Source organism: Lepidochelys olivacea, assembly GCF_965140295.1.
Source record: "Lepidochelys olivacea isolate rLepOli2 genome assembly, chromosome: 9".
Classification (NCBI taxonomy): domain Eukaryota; kingdom Metazoa; phylum Chordata; order Testudines; family Cheloniidae; genus Lepidochelys; species Lepidochelys olivacea.
The window spans coordinates 35,013,032-35,033,970 of NC_140419.1; the positions used below are offsets into that span (position 1 = coordinate 35,013,032).

The 20,939-nt window shown below is 39.1% G+C and overlaps 1 protein-coding gene across 5 annotated transcripts in view; it reads right to left on the reverse strand.

Moving 5' to 3' along the window:
* Nucleotides 1-2,227: 2,227 nt before the first annotated feature.
* Nucleotides 2,228-20,939, reverse strand: part of RHBDD1 (rhomboid domain containing 1) — an 85,185-nt gene continuing 66,473 nt past the window's right edge. For 4 of the 5 annotated variants that reach the window (XM_084639788.1, XM_084639784.1, XM_084639785.1 and 1 more), the window contains one exon: nucleotides 2,228-4,296. In XM_084639788.1, the coding sequence (XP_084495914.1) occupies nucleotides 4,178-4,296 (119 nt within the window). In that variant the 3' untranslated portion in view covers nucleotides 2,228-4,177. Of the gene's footprint in view, nucleotides 4,297-7,198; nucleotides 7,277-20,939 lie in introns of all 5 variants that reach the window. The other variant, XM_084639787.1, reaches the window with a different exon arrangement.

The following is a 20,939-nucleotide window of genomic DNA, read 5'->3' on the forward strand; positions in this document are numbered from 1 at the left end:
TTGGATGGGTAGATGCTGCCACCACTCAAATGCAAAACCCTTTGGAACCCAGGAAGGTGCACTTGAGAATTCTTTTCTGTGGGGTACACTTAAGCCCTTTCACACCCCTCTCCCCCTGGGGAAGAGCTGAGAAATGAAAACAAAGAAATCAGCAGTTGCCACCAGCTAACTAAAAAAACATGTGCACAAACTTCTTAAGACACAAAAGTCCAAATCCTGTTGTTAAAAAAGGTAGATTTTATTAAAGAAAGAAAGAAAGAAAAAATACATCTGAAAACTCATGCTATTGCTCAATTTTTAAAAAAGCAATTCCAAAAATTAAGCACCCAAAATAGTCTTCTGGGGCTTCAGCTTAAAGGTTACAAGCAACAAAAGCATCTGGGGTTAGCACAGAAGAATCCTCAAGTCACATGAAATAAGCAAAATAAACCTAATCGCGTCTTCCTACACATTTTCTGATAACTTACATATCTGGGTTCCAGATAAGCAATTCTAGGTATGATTCTGATGATTTTTGTACCTGGCCTTCAGCTTCTCACAGCATAACTGCTGCCCTGTTCCCTTCTTGCCCAGAGAACTACACAGACAAAGAAAAGCTTTTCCCCCCCAAGTTTAACAAGTTCTAGCCTCCCCATTGGCTCTTTTTGTCAGGTGCCCACTCACTTCCCTTTTCCTATGCATGCAGTTAGACTTTTTAACCCTTTACAGGTAAAGCAAGTAGAGAACAGCTACCAAGAGGGATTCCATAGCTAACTGGCTGGCTGGGTGTCCACAAAAGGGAGCTATCCCTCCTCTCGTTTATCACAGCATGTTTATGCAGGAAGTACTGAATTTCAAATTCTTACTACCCTGCATAGGTACTGAGGAATTCAGGCAGCCTTAGATATTCAATCCATGACATCACATCTGCAGTCAGGGCTCTCCAAGCTAAATGGATTTATTTTTAAAATAAGAGTTTATTTTCCATTTTGGGAAAGTGCAGGGTAAAACCATATGACAGAAACAGCATTTCAGTGAACTGTATCAGAGTGTAAGGACCTGATTCTATGACAGTGTAAGGACCTGATCCGGTTCCCACTGAATTCAATGGCAAACGTCCATTGACTTCAATAGGAGCAGCTACAGGCCATAATGAAGGCAATTTGTTTAATCCACATTACCTTATAATGCGCTTTGACTGAATGTACAAATATAGTATCTTCTGTGCTGATCATTTATTAGGTATTACAATTAAAATGGAGAAGAAGTGGACAGGCTGAAACATAAAAACAAGTATTTATTTCAATTTCGTAGTAAGAAAATGTGAAAAAGCTATATATTTAACAATCCGTAGTTATTGCTGACAAGGTTATTATCCATACATATTTCATGACAATGGTGCTTACCAAGGCATAGTAAAAAGAAAGACAATAAGAGGACCCAGCTCATGAGATTTCTGTGATCACGTGGAGTTTTGTTTTAAGGGAGCACAAGACACCTTTAGAACTAAGTCGCTTTGTGCTGAGACTTCTAAACCAACATTACAAGAGTAAATAAATGCCATAAAATGGATTTTTTTTGCCTTTGTTTAAATACTTTTCATTGTACTAAAAACGCCACAAGACTGTCATTCTTTTACAATATATTTTCTGCCTATATCAGTCTGACTGCTTTAAATATCTGAAATTATGTAGCCTCATGAACATGACCAACTACACTGGAAACTGAACACCACAGCAATGAGATCAGTTTTGGAGGGGATAATGTTCCGGTGAAGGATAAAAAATATGCACAATCACAAATACTCAAATGTTGACTTTTGCTTGCTTTGTTATATTATTTACTCAGTGAAGAAGGCAGGAAATTATTAGAAATATCAACCAGTGAAGAAGGCAGGAAATTATTAGAAAAATCAACCTATTTAAATATAAATGAATATCAGCCATTCTAGTTTGTGGCTAGTATGTATAACGTATACAAAGGACAGCTAGCTAACAAGAAAGAGTCTTTATACCGACTGTGCAATCCTGAAGGTGATCAAGAAAATGGGCCTTTACAATACAATTTTTCCTGTATTGAGCGTCCTCCAGAAAGCACGGTGAATAATGGGTCTGAACAGTATCTGCAAGTAAGATTTCTAGCTCTGCACTTGAAAAGCCAAACATTTGGCATGCCCATCTCATGCTTCTCCATGGCATGAAATGGACAAAAAGGGAAAGAGACAAAGAAGATGATAGGAAGCAGCCTGTGCAAATAAAAGACTTTTATTGATGAAAACCAGAGAGTATACATATGTATTTACTGTGCATCCAGTAATTTAACTTTCAGCTATTAAAATACATACAGCTGTAATAATATACCCAGGTCAAAACTTCACGGAGAGGGAGAGGTTTCAAGATTTCATAAAGTGCAGATCACTGATCACGATAGGTCCCTGAAAATACTCTATACAAGAACTTTTCAACCCAACACGAACATAAATCAATGCTCAAGAGATGCTAGTTGTTCCACACCGTAGGATGGCAATGAATTGTGTTTCATATGGTAACAGCTGTTACGGACTGAAAAGAACAAAACAGAAGAGGTTTGCCTATTTGGGCATTTCATTGCTCAAACTTGTTTTTAAAATATAATTGTTCTCAATGTTAATAGACAAAAAATTAACAAAGCTGTTTTTATTAATATTAGCATATCAGCTACTTTGTGTGAATAAAGACATTTTTCTTTGTTTTTCTACTTGCAAACTTAACTGAAAGACAGATCTCTACAGTACACAGCAAAGATCAAGTTATGAATGACCTGCACAGGTGTGCTAGTGTAAGAACAGAGCACGCTGAAACTTTTGTCCCGAGTGGGTCCCAGGTACGACAGCCAATATATGATTAACTGTACTGGAGAGGAGGAGGGGCAGCTAATGCTGCTAGCAGGCTCCAGTAGTCCCACAGGCTGCAGGTCTCAGGAAAGTGGCAGCGGGGCGATGGTGCTCTCGTGACACACTGCTCAAGAACAATTCTGGCTACATCTTTTCCAAGATGCATCAAGTCCTGCTGCCCAGTGGGCTTTCCACAATTCTGAGGAGGCAGAATGCCTCTAGCCACCCATATTTAGGCAGTATACTTCCTTCTCCCTACAACAGCTCACTTTCTTATGAGCTATAACCAAGCTCCAAATAAGCCAGTGTAGTCCATCAAGAGAAACAGTCTGATTTTTAAAGTTGTATGAAAAAAGATTTGCATGATGGAGTTCCTATAGTCTACAAAGTATTCTTTAAAAGGGAAATAGGTAAGTCAACAACACACAGTAACTTCTTGGATTCCAACTTAGTCTCTTGCCTTGAAAATGTTTCAGTTTTATTTGTTTAAACAATCTTTTCCCCTCCCCCAGAAATAAATATATATATATATATAAACATAAAAGTACAATAACCCCACAAAAGGAAGAACTTTCAGAATTAAGGCTGCAATATTAGGATGACCATATTGGCCATAGGCCGGGAGTATCAAGATAGTGTGAAATGTTACAAATGAGTTTTACTGTATACATATCCTAGGCAGAATGGAATGATTTGAGACAAGAAGAACCAAATTCTGCAACTTTAAAGGCTGTGCTAGCAACTTGTCAGGATTTATAGGGCTGTACCTAATTTACATATATACTCAGTCACTGATGTTTTAAAAGTACCATTTTACTCACCAATCCAAAAAGATTATTTGCCACAGGCAAAGAGAAGAATTTTGCAAGGATGATTTATATAGTTTTAAAATCAAGGACACACACTAATATGGTATCCGCATTTTCCCTTTTTTCCCCTTGATAGATGAAGAGAAATTGTTGATTGAGCTCATCAACAAACAAAAAGCCAAGGCATTAACAAAGCCTTTGTAGAGAAATGTCAGAAGTGAGTTGCGGCTTGTTACAATCATCAGTCAACCAGTTTTCTTTCATATTTTAAGTACAGCAAAATGGAGGGCAGCCACAGACCACATTCTGGCTCTTGGACCACACCCTTGGCCACTTATTTTAAGCCTAGATTTTCAGCCGTATTTTGCAAAATCCTTGGCATGTTTTGCTGTTAAATTATGTAGCCAGTAGTAAATAGTTCTGAACTAGAATAGAAACTGTATAAATGAACAGATCTGTAAACATTTTGGCAACTTTGAAGAGCACTTTACATATTTTCATTAGACCCTTGGCAATTTCACCATCTCTCAAATCTATTAAGTCTTTGTCTTCTCACTTCCTCTTCTGATAGCTGTTCAGATGGAAACCAAAACCCATAAGGTCGCCTCTCATTGCTATGACTTCCTGCACTAAAACCTGTAAGACAAAATGAAAAGCAAATGTAAACCATTTTTATCCTCTGCTGAGTGCAGAATCATACATATCCTATGATTTAAACAGTGAAAAAACTGTGTAGTGTAGTAAGGTTGTGAGCATTGTATACTTTTTTTTTGTTTACTATTATTACAAAACCATTTTAAAATAAATGTTATTGGTTTTGATATATAACAAGGAGGTTTTAATACAGGCAATCAAATAACTTACATCATGCGGCAGAAATACTTTTACATAACTCGTCTTTTGATTAATGCATTGACCAGTAAAGGATAGAATCTGAATCATAAACTGCAGTGGAAAAAAAAACTGTCATAGAAAAAAAGAAAATACATAGAACCAAAATAACTAAACAAGAGCAGCAGTTGTCATTACTGAGACCACACTGTAGTGAACTACTGAGTGTGCAGTACTGCTCTCTACTGGACTGAACCAGTACTGCTCAACTGAGTTACATAGGACCCTATCCGTGCTAACACCATTATGATTATACTCAGATTACCATTGTAACAGAAGATTATTAATCTTCCTGGAATAGTTTACCATGGAAATATCTTTGAGGGATTTCTGTACAGTTTTCGCTCAATTGCATGAGAAATTTTTGATTCAACAGTAAGGAATCTCTTAGATCAGTGCTTAGTTAGCAGATTAGTTTGTCCCCTTGGTATTAGCATTTCTGTATTACTTCATTTCTTAATATCATCTGTACAAATATATTTTAACAAACATGAAATAATTATTGGTCCTTTATGAAACTAGGTAGACTTCCAAAATTTACACTGACAAAGCAGATGAAAAAAATTTTCTGCTAGTTTAAGAGCAATCCCACTGCATAAATGTTCATTAAAAATGTTTCAGAGTGGTAGCAGTGTTAGCCTGTATCAGCAAAAAAACCCAACAAAACCAAAACAACGAGGAGTATTTGTGGCACCTTAGAGACTAACAAATTTATTTGGGCATAAGCTTTCGTGGGCTAAAACCCACCTCATCGGATGCATGCAGTGGAAAATACAGTAGAAAGTGTGTGTGTATATATATGTACACACACACACAGAGAACATGAAAAAATGGGTGTTGCCATCCAACTGTAACGAGACCAATCAATTAGGGTCCCTGCAGATAATAGCCCACCCTAATTGATTGGTCTTGTTAGAGTTGGAATGGCAACACCCATTTTTTCATGTTCTCTGTGTATATATAGCTTCCTACTGTATTTTCCACTGCATGCATCTGATGAAGTGGGTTTTAGCCCACGAAAGCTTATGCCCAAATAAATTTGTTAGTCTCTAAGGTGCCACAGGTACTCCTCGTTTTTTTCCCCCTCCATTAAGAATGTGTACTTTTAATACAGCAATTACTCTTTAAAAAGCCCAGGACTTTACATTTTTCAGCATCCTTGTTTTATATAGTAACATCTAGACTTTTAAACTATTTACAAGTCCTCAACAGTTACTTTTGGCAAAGCAAGCTTTTTAAACTTTCAGCTAGTACTACAGTCCAAGATGTGGTGACCCATACCAGATGCTCATGTAACTCCATCTTTAGTTGGCAACAAGCAAATTCAGAAATAAACTACACGTGGCAGTTCAGCTATAGCGTAGCACAGTGAGTAAATTAATCTGAGCAGAGATAGTACAGGCTATAGGTGGTTCTCTCTTCTGGCACCGTTGAAAGACAGAAAGAACCTCCCCCGTCACCACCAACTAAAGAATTCAGAGAATTCAAATTCCAAGTCACATAATAAGGAAAGCAAGAAAAGATATAAAGGCTGTGTCTAAGTATGACATCAACTGCCTATATGCTAAGGGTCCTTGGGAAAAAAAAAAGTAGAGATTGGTTTCTGAACCTAGGTACATACATTATTAAGTATAAAAAAGTTAGTTCTAAAGATTAGGGAATAGTTGCGTCAAACTGCATATATATTTATAATGTTAGTATTTATTAACTTTTCATCAAGGGATCATGTTTTAATAGTAATAGTGAATATGAAAAACCAAAAACAAGTAGTGTACTATACATATAGTGGAGCACATTTTCAGATGCGGGGGTGCTTAGCAAGCTTAAATACAAGGGGCCTGTTTGCATAGTACACAGATGACCTATCTACAGTGCAGTAAAGGAGACCTAGTTATTGACTTCTGACTCAGTTATGTTCTAATTTATAGTATAGACAGGACCTTAATAATAGACAAGTTTACGATTCTACGCAAAGACTGGAAGATGCAGAAGGATTTTTTTTGTCCTTGCAAAAAGCTCAAACTCTTAGGAAATGCTGCCAAGCCTAACTAGCTGCTCAGGCACCAGTGGTTAGCTATAATAACATGGGATATTCACAAAAAAACAGAAATAGCTGAAGAACGTTTTAATTCACATTAACATGCAGCAAATCAATATAATGTGCACTGTAACACTTTAACCTCAACGTGGCCTTGCACCACATTGTGTTTCTGAATCTGAAAAAGTAATCAGTATTTTCAGATAGAGGCAAAACTACGTCATATTTAAGAAACATTAAACACAAACACTGCAACTTGTCAATTACTCTTCACCTCACCCATAAGCACACCCACCATTTCAGAACAACATGCCACTCTAATTAAGAGCTAACTAAGTGCTCCTGTATGTGATGAAATATTGCCATCTCCTTTTAAAATACTTTCCTTTAGAAACAAAGTATTCTTCCTGCTAATGTGAAAAAGCCACCCCCACTCCCCAAAGGCCATGGAATACCTCATAACTTGTACCTCCCCCCATCCCTCTCTCAAAATGAGACTGGTTGAGACAAGTTAAGACTGATAGCGGTTGTGATGTTATGACCTAAACCATTTCCATTCTGGATCTGGCCTAACCCCTTCTACCACGTGACCCCAAAGAGAAGTCCCACCTTAATTAGAGGAGACCAATAGGTGTCGGTGCATGGACAGTAACCCTAAACCATGGGTGCAGTAATATTGCAGCAATCCTGTGAACACACACAAGTGGAAACAGCCATGTACAGATGTTAGAGAAAAATAATTATTCACTTCAGGAGGCTAGAAATTTTGTGAGCATGAACCTTTGATTTCAGGCAGCTAAAAAGCATTACAGATCATTGAATTGAAAACAGGCCACTGACTGGCATACTAAGAGAATGTTTATGCATCATACAAATTGGCTATGGTTAATTTGAAAAGAAAGAAAACAATTATCCCAGATGTGGATGCACAATGGCAGATTGGTTCTTTATACATGTACTGAGCAAGGAAGCTCAATGATGGTTGTAAATACATCTTAAAGGCCTAAACATGCCTGTGCAAAGGAGCTGAAAGAAAAGACCCAAGGTGTGATCCCTAAAGCTTTAAATCAATATTCATTAATGAGAGTGTGTCTCAGAAGCTGGACAGACCAGGGTAAAGATTTTTTTAAAAAAAACTTGATGCTATTTTAACAATTTTTTACAAGTTCATTACTTTGTCACTAATAATGATGTCAAGACCACCATGATGGAAAAGTTTATCAGACTTTGAAACTGAAGATGTGATGGTACTTTAGAGCATACAGTACCTTACATTTTTCTAGGCTGAATGGATGGGAAGGTATGGTGAAAGAGTGAGCAGTGGGGGCTTTTCAGCAAATTGTTTGGTTTTCCACACTGGTACAATTTGTATGGATTTTTAATTAATATTTTGTTCAGATGTCCAGAGTTTTGATGGGCATAAATACATTTAATATACCAAAAATAGTCAAAGCATGAATAAAATACTAAAACCACTGCATGCAGAGGCAATATAATAAAGGCCATGATTGCAAATGACTCTTCATGGGCACACCACAAGGCCACACAGAGACCTACTGAAGTCACTGAAGCTTTGCATCTGAGCAGGGGTCCAGACACATAGTCAACTGAACAACTGGGACTTAAATTGTATTGCAGCTTTAACTAACATTATGACATACTTTTCTAGATTATTGCTACTCTGAAAAAAAAAGTTTTTCATTTTCCTTCTTATGTATCACAGTAAAACGGTCAATTAAAAATCAGGGTCTTCCAGGATCCTGTTTATAGAGTGCCCATGTCCAGTTTTAGTATCTGGAAGATAAGACAACAACATTAGAGTTAAACAAAAACTGGGCACAGTACTCACAACTCCTTAAAGTCCAGCCCCCACACCAGCAACAAAACAAAACAAGATCTGGTGAAAAAAGTAGGAACAATTGCTCAATTATATATATAGTGACCCAAAATGAAAGGCCTTGCAGTGAGCCTTGAAGACCGCTTCAGAGACATCCTCCAGGAAAATGTCCTCACTGAGAGAATTCCATAGATGCATTCCAGGAAACATGAATGCACTACTCCTGGTCTTATTCTGATAAGAGACAGAGAGCTGAAATGCCCTTGTACACACTGGGGAGAGGTGGTTGTTCATGTCCCTTGTATTAAGGGTTTTATACATTATTAGAATATGGCTGAATACTGATTGCCCAAAGCCACATTTTGACCAGCTAGTTGGGCCTTTTTGATGAGGTCATAGTCATGCAACAACTCCTCAGCCCTGGTATACACTACAAATGAATATCGATATAACACTGTCGCTCAGGAGTGTGGAAAATCAATACCCCTGAGTGACAGAGTTATACCGACCTAAGCCCCAGTGCAGACAGCACTATGTCAGTGGCAGGGCTTCTCCTGTCAACATAGCTCCAGCCTCTCTGAGAGGTGGAGTACTTGTGCTGACAGGAGAAGGTAGCGTCTTCGCTAAATGCTACAGCGGCTCAGCTGCACCCATTAAGAGTTTATCATTTAAGCACACCTGTAATTCTTTATGTACAGAGGAAATGTTAATGTTAAGGCAGGGAAGGGACAAGATAAAAAAAACAACAACCTAGGAGATAGCAATAAAGAGAGGCAATTGAGTGGGGGATGTTTCCTCTTGAGGCTAAAGAAAAAAGTGACAGTTTAAACTGCCTTCTTTGCCAAAATAACAAACTACCCCTTCAGTCACTTTTAATCCGTGTACTATAAAAGATGAACTAGAATCTTTTCAGTAGTGCAGAAGATTATTTGCAAACCACTGTATGCTGAAAGTGACAGTTCATTCAGAAACTGCTGCCAAAAAGGGCGCCTGGATTTCTGGGTAAGAAATCAGGTTGCAAACATCCAAATAGTTCACAAAAATGTAAAAATAATTAAAGGGATAAATTCTTAGGCCCTGATTTCTGAAAGCATTTGGATACTACTGGGCTCAATGTTGCAACACCTAACTGATTTAGGAGTCTAAATTTCATTTTCAAAAGTGATTTGGGCACTTAGAAGCTTAAATCTCAGATGGAATTTGGACTCGTGTCTAAATCCCTTCTGAAATATGATATTTAGACTCCTAAATCCATTAGGCATTGCAACACTGAGCACAGCAATGCCTAAATACCTTTAGAAATGCCTTAGCCACTTAATCCCTGCCTACAACTAGAGAATTTTACAAGAAAAAAATTTCACCAGGGCTACCAGTGTTTCAATGGAACCTATACAAATGAGAACCAAAATGTATAGATAAAAGCTGTGGCAGCTTTTGGCATTTTTATCACCATGTTAAGTAAACCAGCTTTTCAACCATTAGCTACATCTCCTTCAGTCCAGCTACTGTAATGAAGCACATAATTCTGAATCTACAATTTTTTCATAGAAATTATCATATAACATATGTGTTGAGGATACTGCAGGTACACTCCATGCAATGACTACCTGGCATATCAGACATCAAAAAGTGGTTAATTAACATATATGAAGACAATCTTCAGATATTTTATATTACAAAATCATTTTCTAAATAAAAAATAATTACTATCATCCAGGGTAACATCTAGAGAAGGAATCATTTGCATGGCAGCATAAAAGGAGTTTGGAAGAAGGCATGTTAAAAAACCTTGATGGCTGAACTTGGATGACATTTTTATTAGTAAGAAAAAATAATGCTCTTATTTAAAGTTACTTAAATCAGAGAAAAAACTATAATGCAGAAAACTAAATTTGTATGCAGAAATATTATTTGTTGGTACTAATGGAAGTTGTTAAAACACAAGAAAAATAGAAACACAAAAACTCAGGAGGTTACAGAGGTTATCAGCTTATTTCATTTTAACAATAATAAATTCAATTTGACCTAAACAGATTTTTTCACTCAAGTTCTGAGTTTGGAAGCAAGTTACAGGCATTTTAAACACAGTCATTATATGATGTGATCACCTAAACTCAATGAGACAGACATATATAGCCTGAATGCAAGAGAAATTAAGTATTCAGCCACCAGTGATGGTTAACGCTCTGTGCTGAAAACGTGAAGCCCAATATTTATTTCTATAATGCCTAAGAAGGTAAAAGCTGTTATTTTATATTCAGCTCCTATTACCTCAGTTATTCCTGATAATTAAAAAAAACAACTGAAAACAATGTATTAAAAAAACTTTTACTCAATCCACTAGGTCCAATGGCCTTCGAGCCAGATCCTCAGAGGCACTCAGCTTCCACAGTTCCAAATGACTTCAGTGTGACTGCTCATGCTTAGCATCTCTATAGATTAGGCTCTTAAACTGACATTCTTAAGCACTATATAATAGAGTATTTTATCTTTACAATCATGGCACAAGATACACTAGCATTCTAAGCACCTCTTTCTTCCAAAAAAGGAATAAGCCTCCCGCTGTAATCTTACACTAGAGCCATAAAAAGAAACAGATATCATTTGGGACATTCCACTACATCAGCAAATGCAAAGAATTAACAATTGTTACCTTCTTCCCCACCCACAAAAATAAATTTGCTTTCTAGTTACAGGGTTTTCTTCTTTGTAATTCATGTAGAAAGGTTTTTTTGCTTTTCTATCTGACACTGTTAACTGTTCTCATTTACATTTTTGGCACTTTCTAAAACTGTTCAGCTGTAGGACTTGATATTGCTAAAAACTGCATCACAGCAGTCTATGATACCAGAATGAACCCTCATATATATTTGATAGATTATATATGAATGACATGTATCTCAAATCTAGCTATCTATATATATCTCAAACGATCTCCAATATTAATGCAAAAGGCACAGTCGAACACTTATGAAGCACTCGGGGTTCAGTAATGGAAAGTCCTTCAACCAAGCTGAACTGTTTGAAACAGATCATTTAAAGTTAAGTGAAGATTTCATAGTTCAGCATTATCATTTTCCGACACAGACCGGTTACTATCAATTAAGGAATAGATATTTCTTCATTGTTTACTTTCTATCTGCCATCAAATTACTATTACCTTATCAACAAAGGATGAGTAAATGAGAAACCTGGAATAAGATATATGACAGCAGAAGCCCTATGCATTTTATATATTAAATATACTTTCATTATTCTATTATTATATACAACTTTCCAGTTTGTTAAAAAATATTGCACCTAAAGTCACCAAGGCTAGATAAAGTTTGAAGATATTAAAAATTCTGCTGTCTTCATCAGATACTGAGTATAAACACTAAAGGCAGCCCCTACCACAGGAGCTAACCTTAGGCACCTAAAACAACTAGCAGGAGATTCTACTGTAGGCTTCTAAAACCAGAAATCTGGCTCACAATAGTTACACTGATCCAACCACAATGTCTAGCTCCAGAAATGCCGTGTTCATTAACATCAAATTCTAGCCACAGTGATAACTACAAAAAAACTGCTACCATTGGGCCAAGAGCAATCTGACCTATCTAGCCTCATCTTTTGCAAAGAGTTCACAATATAAAACTGCATTTTGGAGGATCTATCAGAAAACAGTTAATCATGCTGTAATGCAAAACCTAAAAGCTAATGAAAACTATACAATTTCTTCCAAGCACACTGAATTGCCCTTGAAAATGCTGATTACCTTTACTGTAAAGTTGGCTTCCTGGAGACCTATGAAGCTCCATTCTGGACTTTGTAGTAGATAATATCACTGCGACCCCATGCAATACCACTGATCTCAGTAGGATTGCATGGAATTATAAGGGAGCAGTTGGCCCACTGTCTCCAAACCAGTACACCAGCCTACATCTGGACTATTATAATTTTGGGATGAACACTTTTCATTGTATGTGCAATGTTCCATAAGCAAATAGGTGGGGTGTCCAGAAAACAATAAGATTTGGGATCTTTCCATCACCTCTAAGAGTTGAATGGATGACTGCTGAATCAAACAAAGTGCTGATGCTGTTTGATTTGAAATATTAATTTGATGGCATACTTCATATTTATCCAGGAGATGGCACCAGAGTCACATAGTCAAAACATTCAAGAAAACTAGGACAAACCCTAGACAACAAAGCATTCCGCATAGTAAGCAGAATTAGGGTTATTTTGAAACAGATGGGCTCTACAGAAGCTGCTGCACTGAATATTATAGAGTTGTTTATTGTCTGGCTGGTTTGAAACCCAGGGATTATTCACAAGCATCTAGCAGTTTCTGTGTCACATCAGGTTTCATGTGAAGCAGTGTAAAGTTAAAGCCCACTGGAATACATTACATATAGATACACACACACACACATATAAGTACTAATCCAGTCCTGCATTCAATTGTGCCCTGTACTTTGTAACCCAATGTTTGTTCTGGAAAGATCAGCATCATAACCAATATTCTAACTCTAATGTAGAGCAGTGAGCTAACAGACCCAATACGCTGGTCTAAATTTAGGAGGCCTGTTTTGTTTTGTATTTTTAAATCCTTATATTCAACATCCAACATCTTTTCCAGTTTAATAAAATATATTCTGAGCACAAAAAGCTGTCCTTGGAACTCTTGTGCAGGAACAAAGATTTTATAGGAACATCAGTTTCAAAGGACTTATTAAAACTGGAAGCCACTTAACATCCATCTATAGCAGGTGGGTATAGGCAATGAGGAGCCATTTTTCTAAAAATCTTAAACCTATACATCACTACTGTATATTACAAGCATGAACATAGTAACAAGGCTCAGAGTAACAGAGTACCATCTGCAAATAACGCCTCTGAAAAAAATCTAAAGAAACACGGACTTAATAAACTATATCCAGAGTACTTGGTAAATGCTTTCATAGGGTTCAAGTAGTGATATCCTATAAGTTGCCAGAGAGGGATCTAAGTCACCAAAGTTAATGTATTTTTGTGGGAAAGCAGGGGGGAGGTGGATTCATTATTTAACACAATGGATGATTCAAAATAACTAAGTCCTTCAGTGTCTGTCTCCTAGTCTATCTTCTTCTTATGTTCACTTCATAACTTTTCACCAGTGTCGTTTTTCACTCACTTGTATTTTACATTGCTCTCCCTCAAAAGGCACAACTAAATAGTTTTAAAAATATAGCTCATAGTAGGGAAAGAAGAACGCAAGGCAAGAAGCAGCTACAAAAATTAACTGCGCCAACAGCAGCAATTTTATAGTTCATTAAGGTATTTGGGTGGGAAAGGAAAACATCCAAACAGGGAGACAGAAGAGCTGATTCTCGGAAGAATCCTGAGAAGAATATTTCCTGTTGAGAAGCCTGGGTAAAATCCAAACCCTACTGAAGTCAGAGTTTTGACACTGACTTCAATAGGGTCAGGATTTCACCCTGTGTCTTAGCTGAAGAACTTTTGCCATGAATTCTGGAGAGTAAGGACAGCCTACAGAAAGTCCTAGCTGAGGACATGGTGTAGCAATGTGTGACAGGAAGACAAGAGCATGTCCAAGAAAGCCCTGACATATTGCTGAAAAAGGCATTTGGGTTCTGCTTGAAGAGATTTGAGTCTTAAGAGTTCCTCTTTTCCTGCTGGTTAATTCCTTGCCTGAAGTCCTAATTCAACATTTGTGTCATAACAACTATTTCCAGCTACCATTTGTAGCATCTCAACGAGGATTATGACATTTCAGTTCATTGCTGTGGAATGTGCATGACGTAAGGAACATAGGGTTATGATATGACTTTAAGCAAGGAATAAGCAGCAGGAGCAGGCAAACCTGTAAGAGACAAGGATCCTGTTTTCAGACAAATATCCTTAACAAGACAAGAAACCTGAAGAATATGACCTACAAGCAGAATGCTTTCTTAAATAGAATGTTTTTCCACTAGTGCCAAACAGATTTTAATGCTGTATAAAATATATTTTAAAAAAACTTTGTATTTGTTCTGGAAACAGCAAAGCATATTTTACAATCCAAACAAATTTAACATCTGAGTCATCATAAAGGGACGATTTGTAAAACTAGTAAGAATGAAACACAGTAATGGTACACAATAATTGTACACTAATTAAGAGATTTGCTTAAAAGTGCTTAGTTTTAGCCTATCTTTGCTCCCACTCAAGTAAACAGAAGTTTTAATGCATTTGGAAATACCTCCCTAGGTTTCTAGTGTGAAACTTCGTCTCTTAAGCAGCTCAAGGTTCCTTATGGTGGTTTTATAAAAGTTCAAGGAGTTTGTAAAAATTCTTGAAATGCATGTTTCACTTTATTTACCAGTTTGACTAAGCAACATCAGTTTGAGAAATATTTGATGAATTATCATCAAAACTTTAAATTCATGCTTGGCTTTCATTTACCTCAGATGACAGACTGTATTTCTTCCATAGCAACATATAATACTTAGGTCTGCTAATTATGCTGTAATGTCAGGGCATTATTTCATGTGTTTCAAAGTTCACAAATCGCTCCTGGGCATGGTACAGATTATACGAAATGCATTCCACAGCAGTCTCTGTAGCATATACTTGGCTTGCCTTGATTTTCCAACATAAAATGCCAATATTTAAGTAGTTTTATTATAATAACCATAAGGGATTCTCTCAGATTATAAACATCTGAAAACATAACTTTTTTCATGAAAATCTATCCATTTCTAGCACACAAAGTATGAAGAGGGAAGTTGAAAAAAAAGCATACAAATTAAAGGCCAGATTTCCAGCCCCTTCCTGCCATTCAGGCAGTGCAGAGAAGTCATGAGGCCAGCTTAACTTGCTACCTGAGGATTCCTCCAGTGTGGGGAGAATGCCCAGGGGATGCAGAATACCCACGCTGCTCTAAGATGCACTGGGAGCCAAATGACCAAACAACTGGAAAGTCACAAAGGCAGCATAAAACTATCTTTTTTCTTCCCACCTCCACCACTGTGTTGTGTACAGCTGAGTCATATCAAATGATCTGGGCATTATCATTTAACATCATCTAGGCAAGGCAATATGATTTTGCTTCTACCTAGCTCACAGAGTATCACTTCCAGCAATCTACGGTGTCATTTCCAACATTCTACATGAAACTTGCGCAATTCCGAAGTGTGAAACAGCTTTGTCATGCTGCGGCAAAAGTACATACATACAAACGCTCACAAATTCTTTTTCCTGATGACAATGTCTATAGACATACTCTAAAGATTAGAAGATAATAGAGGTTGATGCAAAGGACAAAAGAAAGCCCACTAGCTAGTGGACCATACTTTGGAATGGCTGACAGTTGACAACTGAAGTTGGCAGGAAATTAATCATAGCCTAAGGAAGTAGGCTGAAAAAGCAACATGTAATGAGTTCAGATACAGCTAGATTCTTATAAGGAGAGCAAGTGAGAAATACTCAAACAAAGAACATATTTAAAAAGAACAGGAGTGCTTGTGGCACCTTAGAGTCAAACAAATTTATTAGAGCATAAGCTTTCGTGGGCTACAGCCCATTTCATTGGCTGCATAGAATGGAACATATAGTAAGAAGATATATATATATACACATACACACACACACACAGAAAGGGTGGAAGTTGCCATGCAAACTGTAAGAGGCTAATTAATTAAGATGAGCTATTATCAGCAGGAGAAAAATAAACTTTTGTAGTGATAACCAAGATGGCCCACTTAGACAGTTGACAAGAAGGTGTGAGGATACTTAACTTAGGGAAATAGATTCAATATGTGTAATGACCCAGCCACTCCCAGTCTCTATAACTGGTGCACTGCTGAATAGGTGATCTGGTGCCAGATGCACCAATTCCAAGGCTTGATTGCATCAGTGTAGAGTGGGGCAGACTTTGCTGCTCCCACCTTGTTTATATAAAATACTGTAGTCATGTTGGCTGACATACTTGCACGTGTGCAAAATAGATGAAGGGTGGAAACTTCCTTTAAGTTTCATGCACTGCCTGATGCTTTAGAAGGTTGATGTGCAGTCTGGATCCCTTCAGAGTCCAGGAGCCCTGCGCTATTTGGTCACTCAGGTGAATTTCTGAGCCCAGTAGGGAGGCATTCATAATGTCTTTATGCGGTGGGTTTATGATGGTGCGTGAATGAAGGGAACCCCTACTTAGACAGTCTCTTTGATTTGCCACCAGGTGAGGGACATGGAGATGTTCAGAGGAAGCAAAACTCATTTGTCCAGGATGTCTGTTGCAGGTTAGACCATCTGTAACTGTGCCTGCAGGTATGGGTGATGGAGCCTCACGAAAGGTGTCACATAGAGATAGGTGGCTATGTGGCCTAAAGGAACCAGATCAGACTCCACTGTCCTTTGGGGTGAAATTGAGCAATGAGGTCTCTCTGTGTGAGGAAGCTGTCTAGCAGTAAGCATGCTTTGGCCAAAACTGAGTTCAGATTCACTTTGATAAATTGTATAATTTGGGGATGGGGGAGGGTTAAAGCAGACTTTTCTAGATTTATCTGGATTCCAAAAGAGTGAAAGAGGTCACGTATGGAGATGACCACCATTTGAACCTTTCTGATACGATCGTCCCCTGAGCAGTCAATCACTGAGCTAAGGAAATACCAGGTTGCCTTGGTGATGCAGGTATGTCATTGCCACAGAAAGCATCTTTGTGAAAACTCAGTGCCATCAAGAGGCTGAAGATGAGAATTCTGTATTGAAAATGCTCTTGGGCCACCTTAAATAGCAGGAATCTCCTGCATGCTGGATGAATGTCTATGACAGTAGGCATTCCTCAAAGTGAAGGTCACAAGCCTGTCACCTTTGTTTAGGGAGGGAATCATTAAGGCCAAGGTGATCATCCTGAATGATGTATGAAGATGTTCAGCTACCTGAGGTCAAGGTTAGGTCTCCAACCTCCCCTCCTGCCCTCACTGCCCTTCTTTTTGGAAGCAAGGAAATATTGTGACTAAAAACCCCTGTCCGTGTTAAGACGACACCAGTTCTATTAGCCCTAGCTCATTTAGGGATTCTCTAGCTGATCTCTACCTCCTTTATGAAAGGGGTTCCTGAAGAGGGATGCGGAGAGGGATTTTGGAAGAGGAGTAGAAAAGGAATTCTATTGTGTAGCCAGTCAAGATGATGTCTAGGACCCATTTGTACACCGTGATAGGCCACCACAATGGAAGGAAACAGGCCAGGCAGCCACCAAAGGGGGTGTGGGTTATTGGTGGTGCAGAGACTGGTTGATGGCTCTTGAGTGTTCCATCAGAAGGCCTTGGCAGGAGGCTCAGACTAAAGAAGAGATGGTGGTGGTGGTGCATAGTGCCTGCTGTATTGTACCCTCTGGTTCTTCATAGGGAGTTCACAGGCTCTTTGATGATAGATGGGCTGAGGTGGTTAGGAGGAGGCGGCTTTCAATATTTCCTCCAGCGTGTCGGGGTATATGCCCCAAGGAACAGAGAGCTATGCAAGAATCCTTAAGGGCGTAGAACGACTCATCTGTTTCCTTACCGAACACGTCGTTATCCTCAAAGGGGAGATTTTCTACTGTTGTCTGGACCTCCTTGGCAAACAGAGGCAGCTAATGGGAATTTCAGGAGTAGGTGCAGACTCTGTGCTCGCAGGTCGGAGGACTTGGTGAGTAGTGCATTTGGTCCACCTGTGGGTTGACTGACTGACTGTTTATTCTCTATGTATGCGCTGCACCGCTGTGGTCCCCTGAGTAAGCAGGGTGCCTTTGTAACGCTGCAAGGGTCTAGCCCTTGGCACTTTGATCAACCTACCTATTTTAAGTCTCTGAGTGGTTAATTGCTCCTTGGTGGTGAGGGACTAAGCTAAGCAGGGAAGACTTGGTGTAAAAAGTCACTTGCTTGGAGAACTCAAGAGCTTCGGAGACAGCTAACCGGGGAGTTCTGGAGGGAGTATGAGAGGCTCTCTTTCCAGGCTCAGCACATCATGTGACAATTAAGACAGCCAGCGATGAAACAGTGGTGGTGACGTATAATAGATGTGCCATGTTCTCTTTCCTGCCTAACGACAGACTGGATTTCATGAACACATAGTGCAAGTTCATGGCTGTACTGCAGAAAAACCTTATTGGACTGAAGCGGCAAATAGAGATGCTATTGAGAAGCTGAGTACATAGACAGCTGTGTTTGGGAAACATCAGTACCTCAGGTTCAAGGAAGAATGGAGTTGGACATCAAGCCACAGAAGAAAGAGGAAGTAAGAGAGGAAGCCTGGCAGTTCATAACAATGAGAGACAGGAGGTCATGGCAGCATTTTATGTGGTTAGAGACAGATAAGAATGAGCAGGCTATGGTCACCAGAGAGAAGAGGACCAGGAGGAATTCTACACTGCTACTAGATACCAGGTTGTCAATTTGGAAACTTTGGAAAATACCGTAAGATCCAGCAGATCCAAGGGAACTGAGAGATGTATAGGGCATCAGTGTGGATCACAACTCAACCCAACCTGTAAGAACGAACCAAGCTTACCCACAAAGAGTTCTCCAACCATTGAAGACAGATGATACTTGCTGGAGATTCAGTACTCAGAAGAACTGAAAGAACATTCAGCAAGGGACAGGGGGCAAAGATACCAGATGTCACTTGGGCATGGAGTCTTACTTGGCACCGGGAGTGGGGAAGAAGCAGTCCCCATTTTAGAGGATTTATGAGGCAATTTATCCTTAAGAAGGTGTGTACCCTCCACATGCCTCTGTTTAAACAAGTCCTTGGGCTAGCTTGAGGAACCGGAGCATTGATGCTGCAGGGGCACTACCTAGAGTGCTCTGGTCACTGTGCCAGGGAGCAGGAAGGCCCAGGATCAGATCAGGGCTTCATAGAAAGCTCCATTAAGTGCCTGTGGAGCTGGAACTCCCGAGATGGTCTAGTCCAAGGGGGAAAGGAATGGTAGATTTCACACTTAGAGGGAATGTATGATTCCCCAAGACTGAGCTCTTGTGAGGGTCACTAATTGGAAAGACCTGGGGCCAGTCCAGGCAGGGCTTAAAGAATGGCTTATTGGTCAGACTCATTTCTCCAAAAGATGAGACAGTAAGGGTGGGGAGAGACCCTTAAGCCCCAAAACTCTCTAACAATGATCTAAAAAACTATTTACAAAAAAAAAAAAAAAAAAGTTCAAGTGGGAACACTAGCAGAAACTGCAGTTAAGAACATAAGAACGGCCATACTGGGTCAGACCAAAGGTCCATCTAGCCCAGTATCCTGTCTTCTGACAGTGGCCAATGGCAGGTGCCCCAGCGGGAATGAACAGGTAATGATTAAATGATCCATACCCCGTTGCTCATTCCCAGTTTCTGTCAAACAGAGGCTAGGGACACCATCCCCCAGTTACTGAAGGGTTCCGTCTCAGACCACAATTGGTAGAATGAAACTGGAAAGGTGGCTGGTCTGTGACACACATTATGCCCTCAGTTCAGAACACAAGCAAGCACAGTTTGCAGGTGCAGTTCAACAGACAGTGCTATTGAAAAATATTCTGGTCTCAGGTGCATAGAGGGCATGCACTCCCACAGAGAATATACATAGGGACCAGCCCTCAAAGAACCACTAAGTTTTTATTTTCTAGTTGATGCAATTTACATTCCTAATAAATGTGAACATTTTATTTATTTTACCACCTTTCCAATAAAGAAACTTCGAACAAAATCCTCTCCGTAGTGCCAAAACTAAGGCCTGGGCTACACTGGGGGGTGGTTTGAACTAAGATGCGCAGCTGCAGTCGAAGTACCTTAGTTCGATTTACCTGGCTGTCCTCAAGACGGCGAGTCAACCGCGGCAGCTCCCCCATCGACTCTGCTTACTCCTCCTGCCGAGGTGGAATACAGGCATCGATTCCCCGGCAGATCAATCACTACCAGCCGATCCAGTGGGAAGTGAAGACGTACCCTGAGAAACTCAGCTGGGTTCTGTCGAACTACAGAGTAGAGCCATTCTGCAACTATAACAGTTCATGTTTTCTCCATGTACAAGAGGGAGCACCCTTATGCAGCTCCCACAGAGCATCTCCTAATTATGCCCAGACTCATTCAGCAGAATTGCATGTTTGACAGGAAAGTGGCCCTGTCAAGCCCATGGTGGAAGGGGCAGGATTTGTTCCTCAGAAATCATGAAAACCATTACGGAGATAAAAATCTGTCTTCCAAACTACAGACCTGACTAAAAAAAAACAAAAAACATTGAAGTGAACAAAAATTCTAATTTACATCAGCAGGCACTGGATCAGACTCTAGGACTTTACCTTCAGCTCCAAACCATGCATCAGTAAAAATTATTCTTTGGAGGGTCTACTAGTGGTTGCCATGCATGAAACATGAACCTACTGTTATTAAAGATCTTTTAAAAAAACTAAAAAAAGAATATCCACTGACAGGTATCCTTGTAGTTGTATAAGCCTGTTTGATAATGAATATATCTTTTTTTCTTTGTAAAGAAGACAGCAGAGGCATTTGTGAGGGTTAAAATGCCACGTTGGAA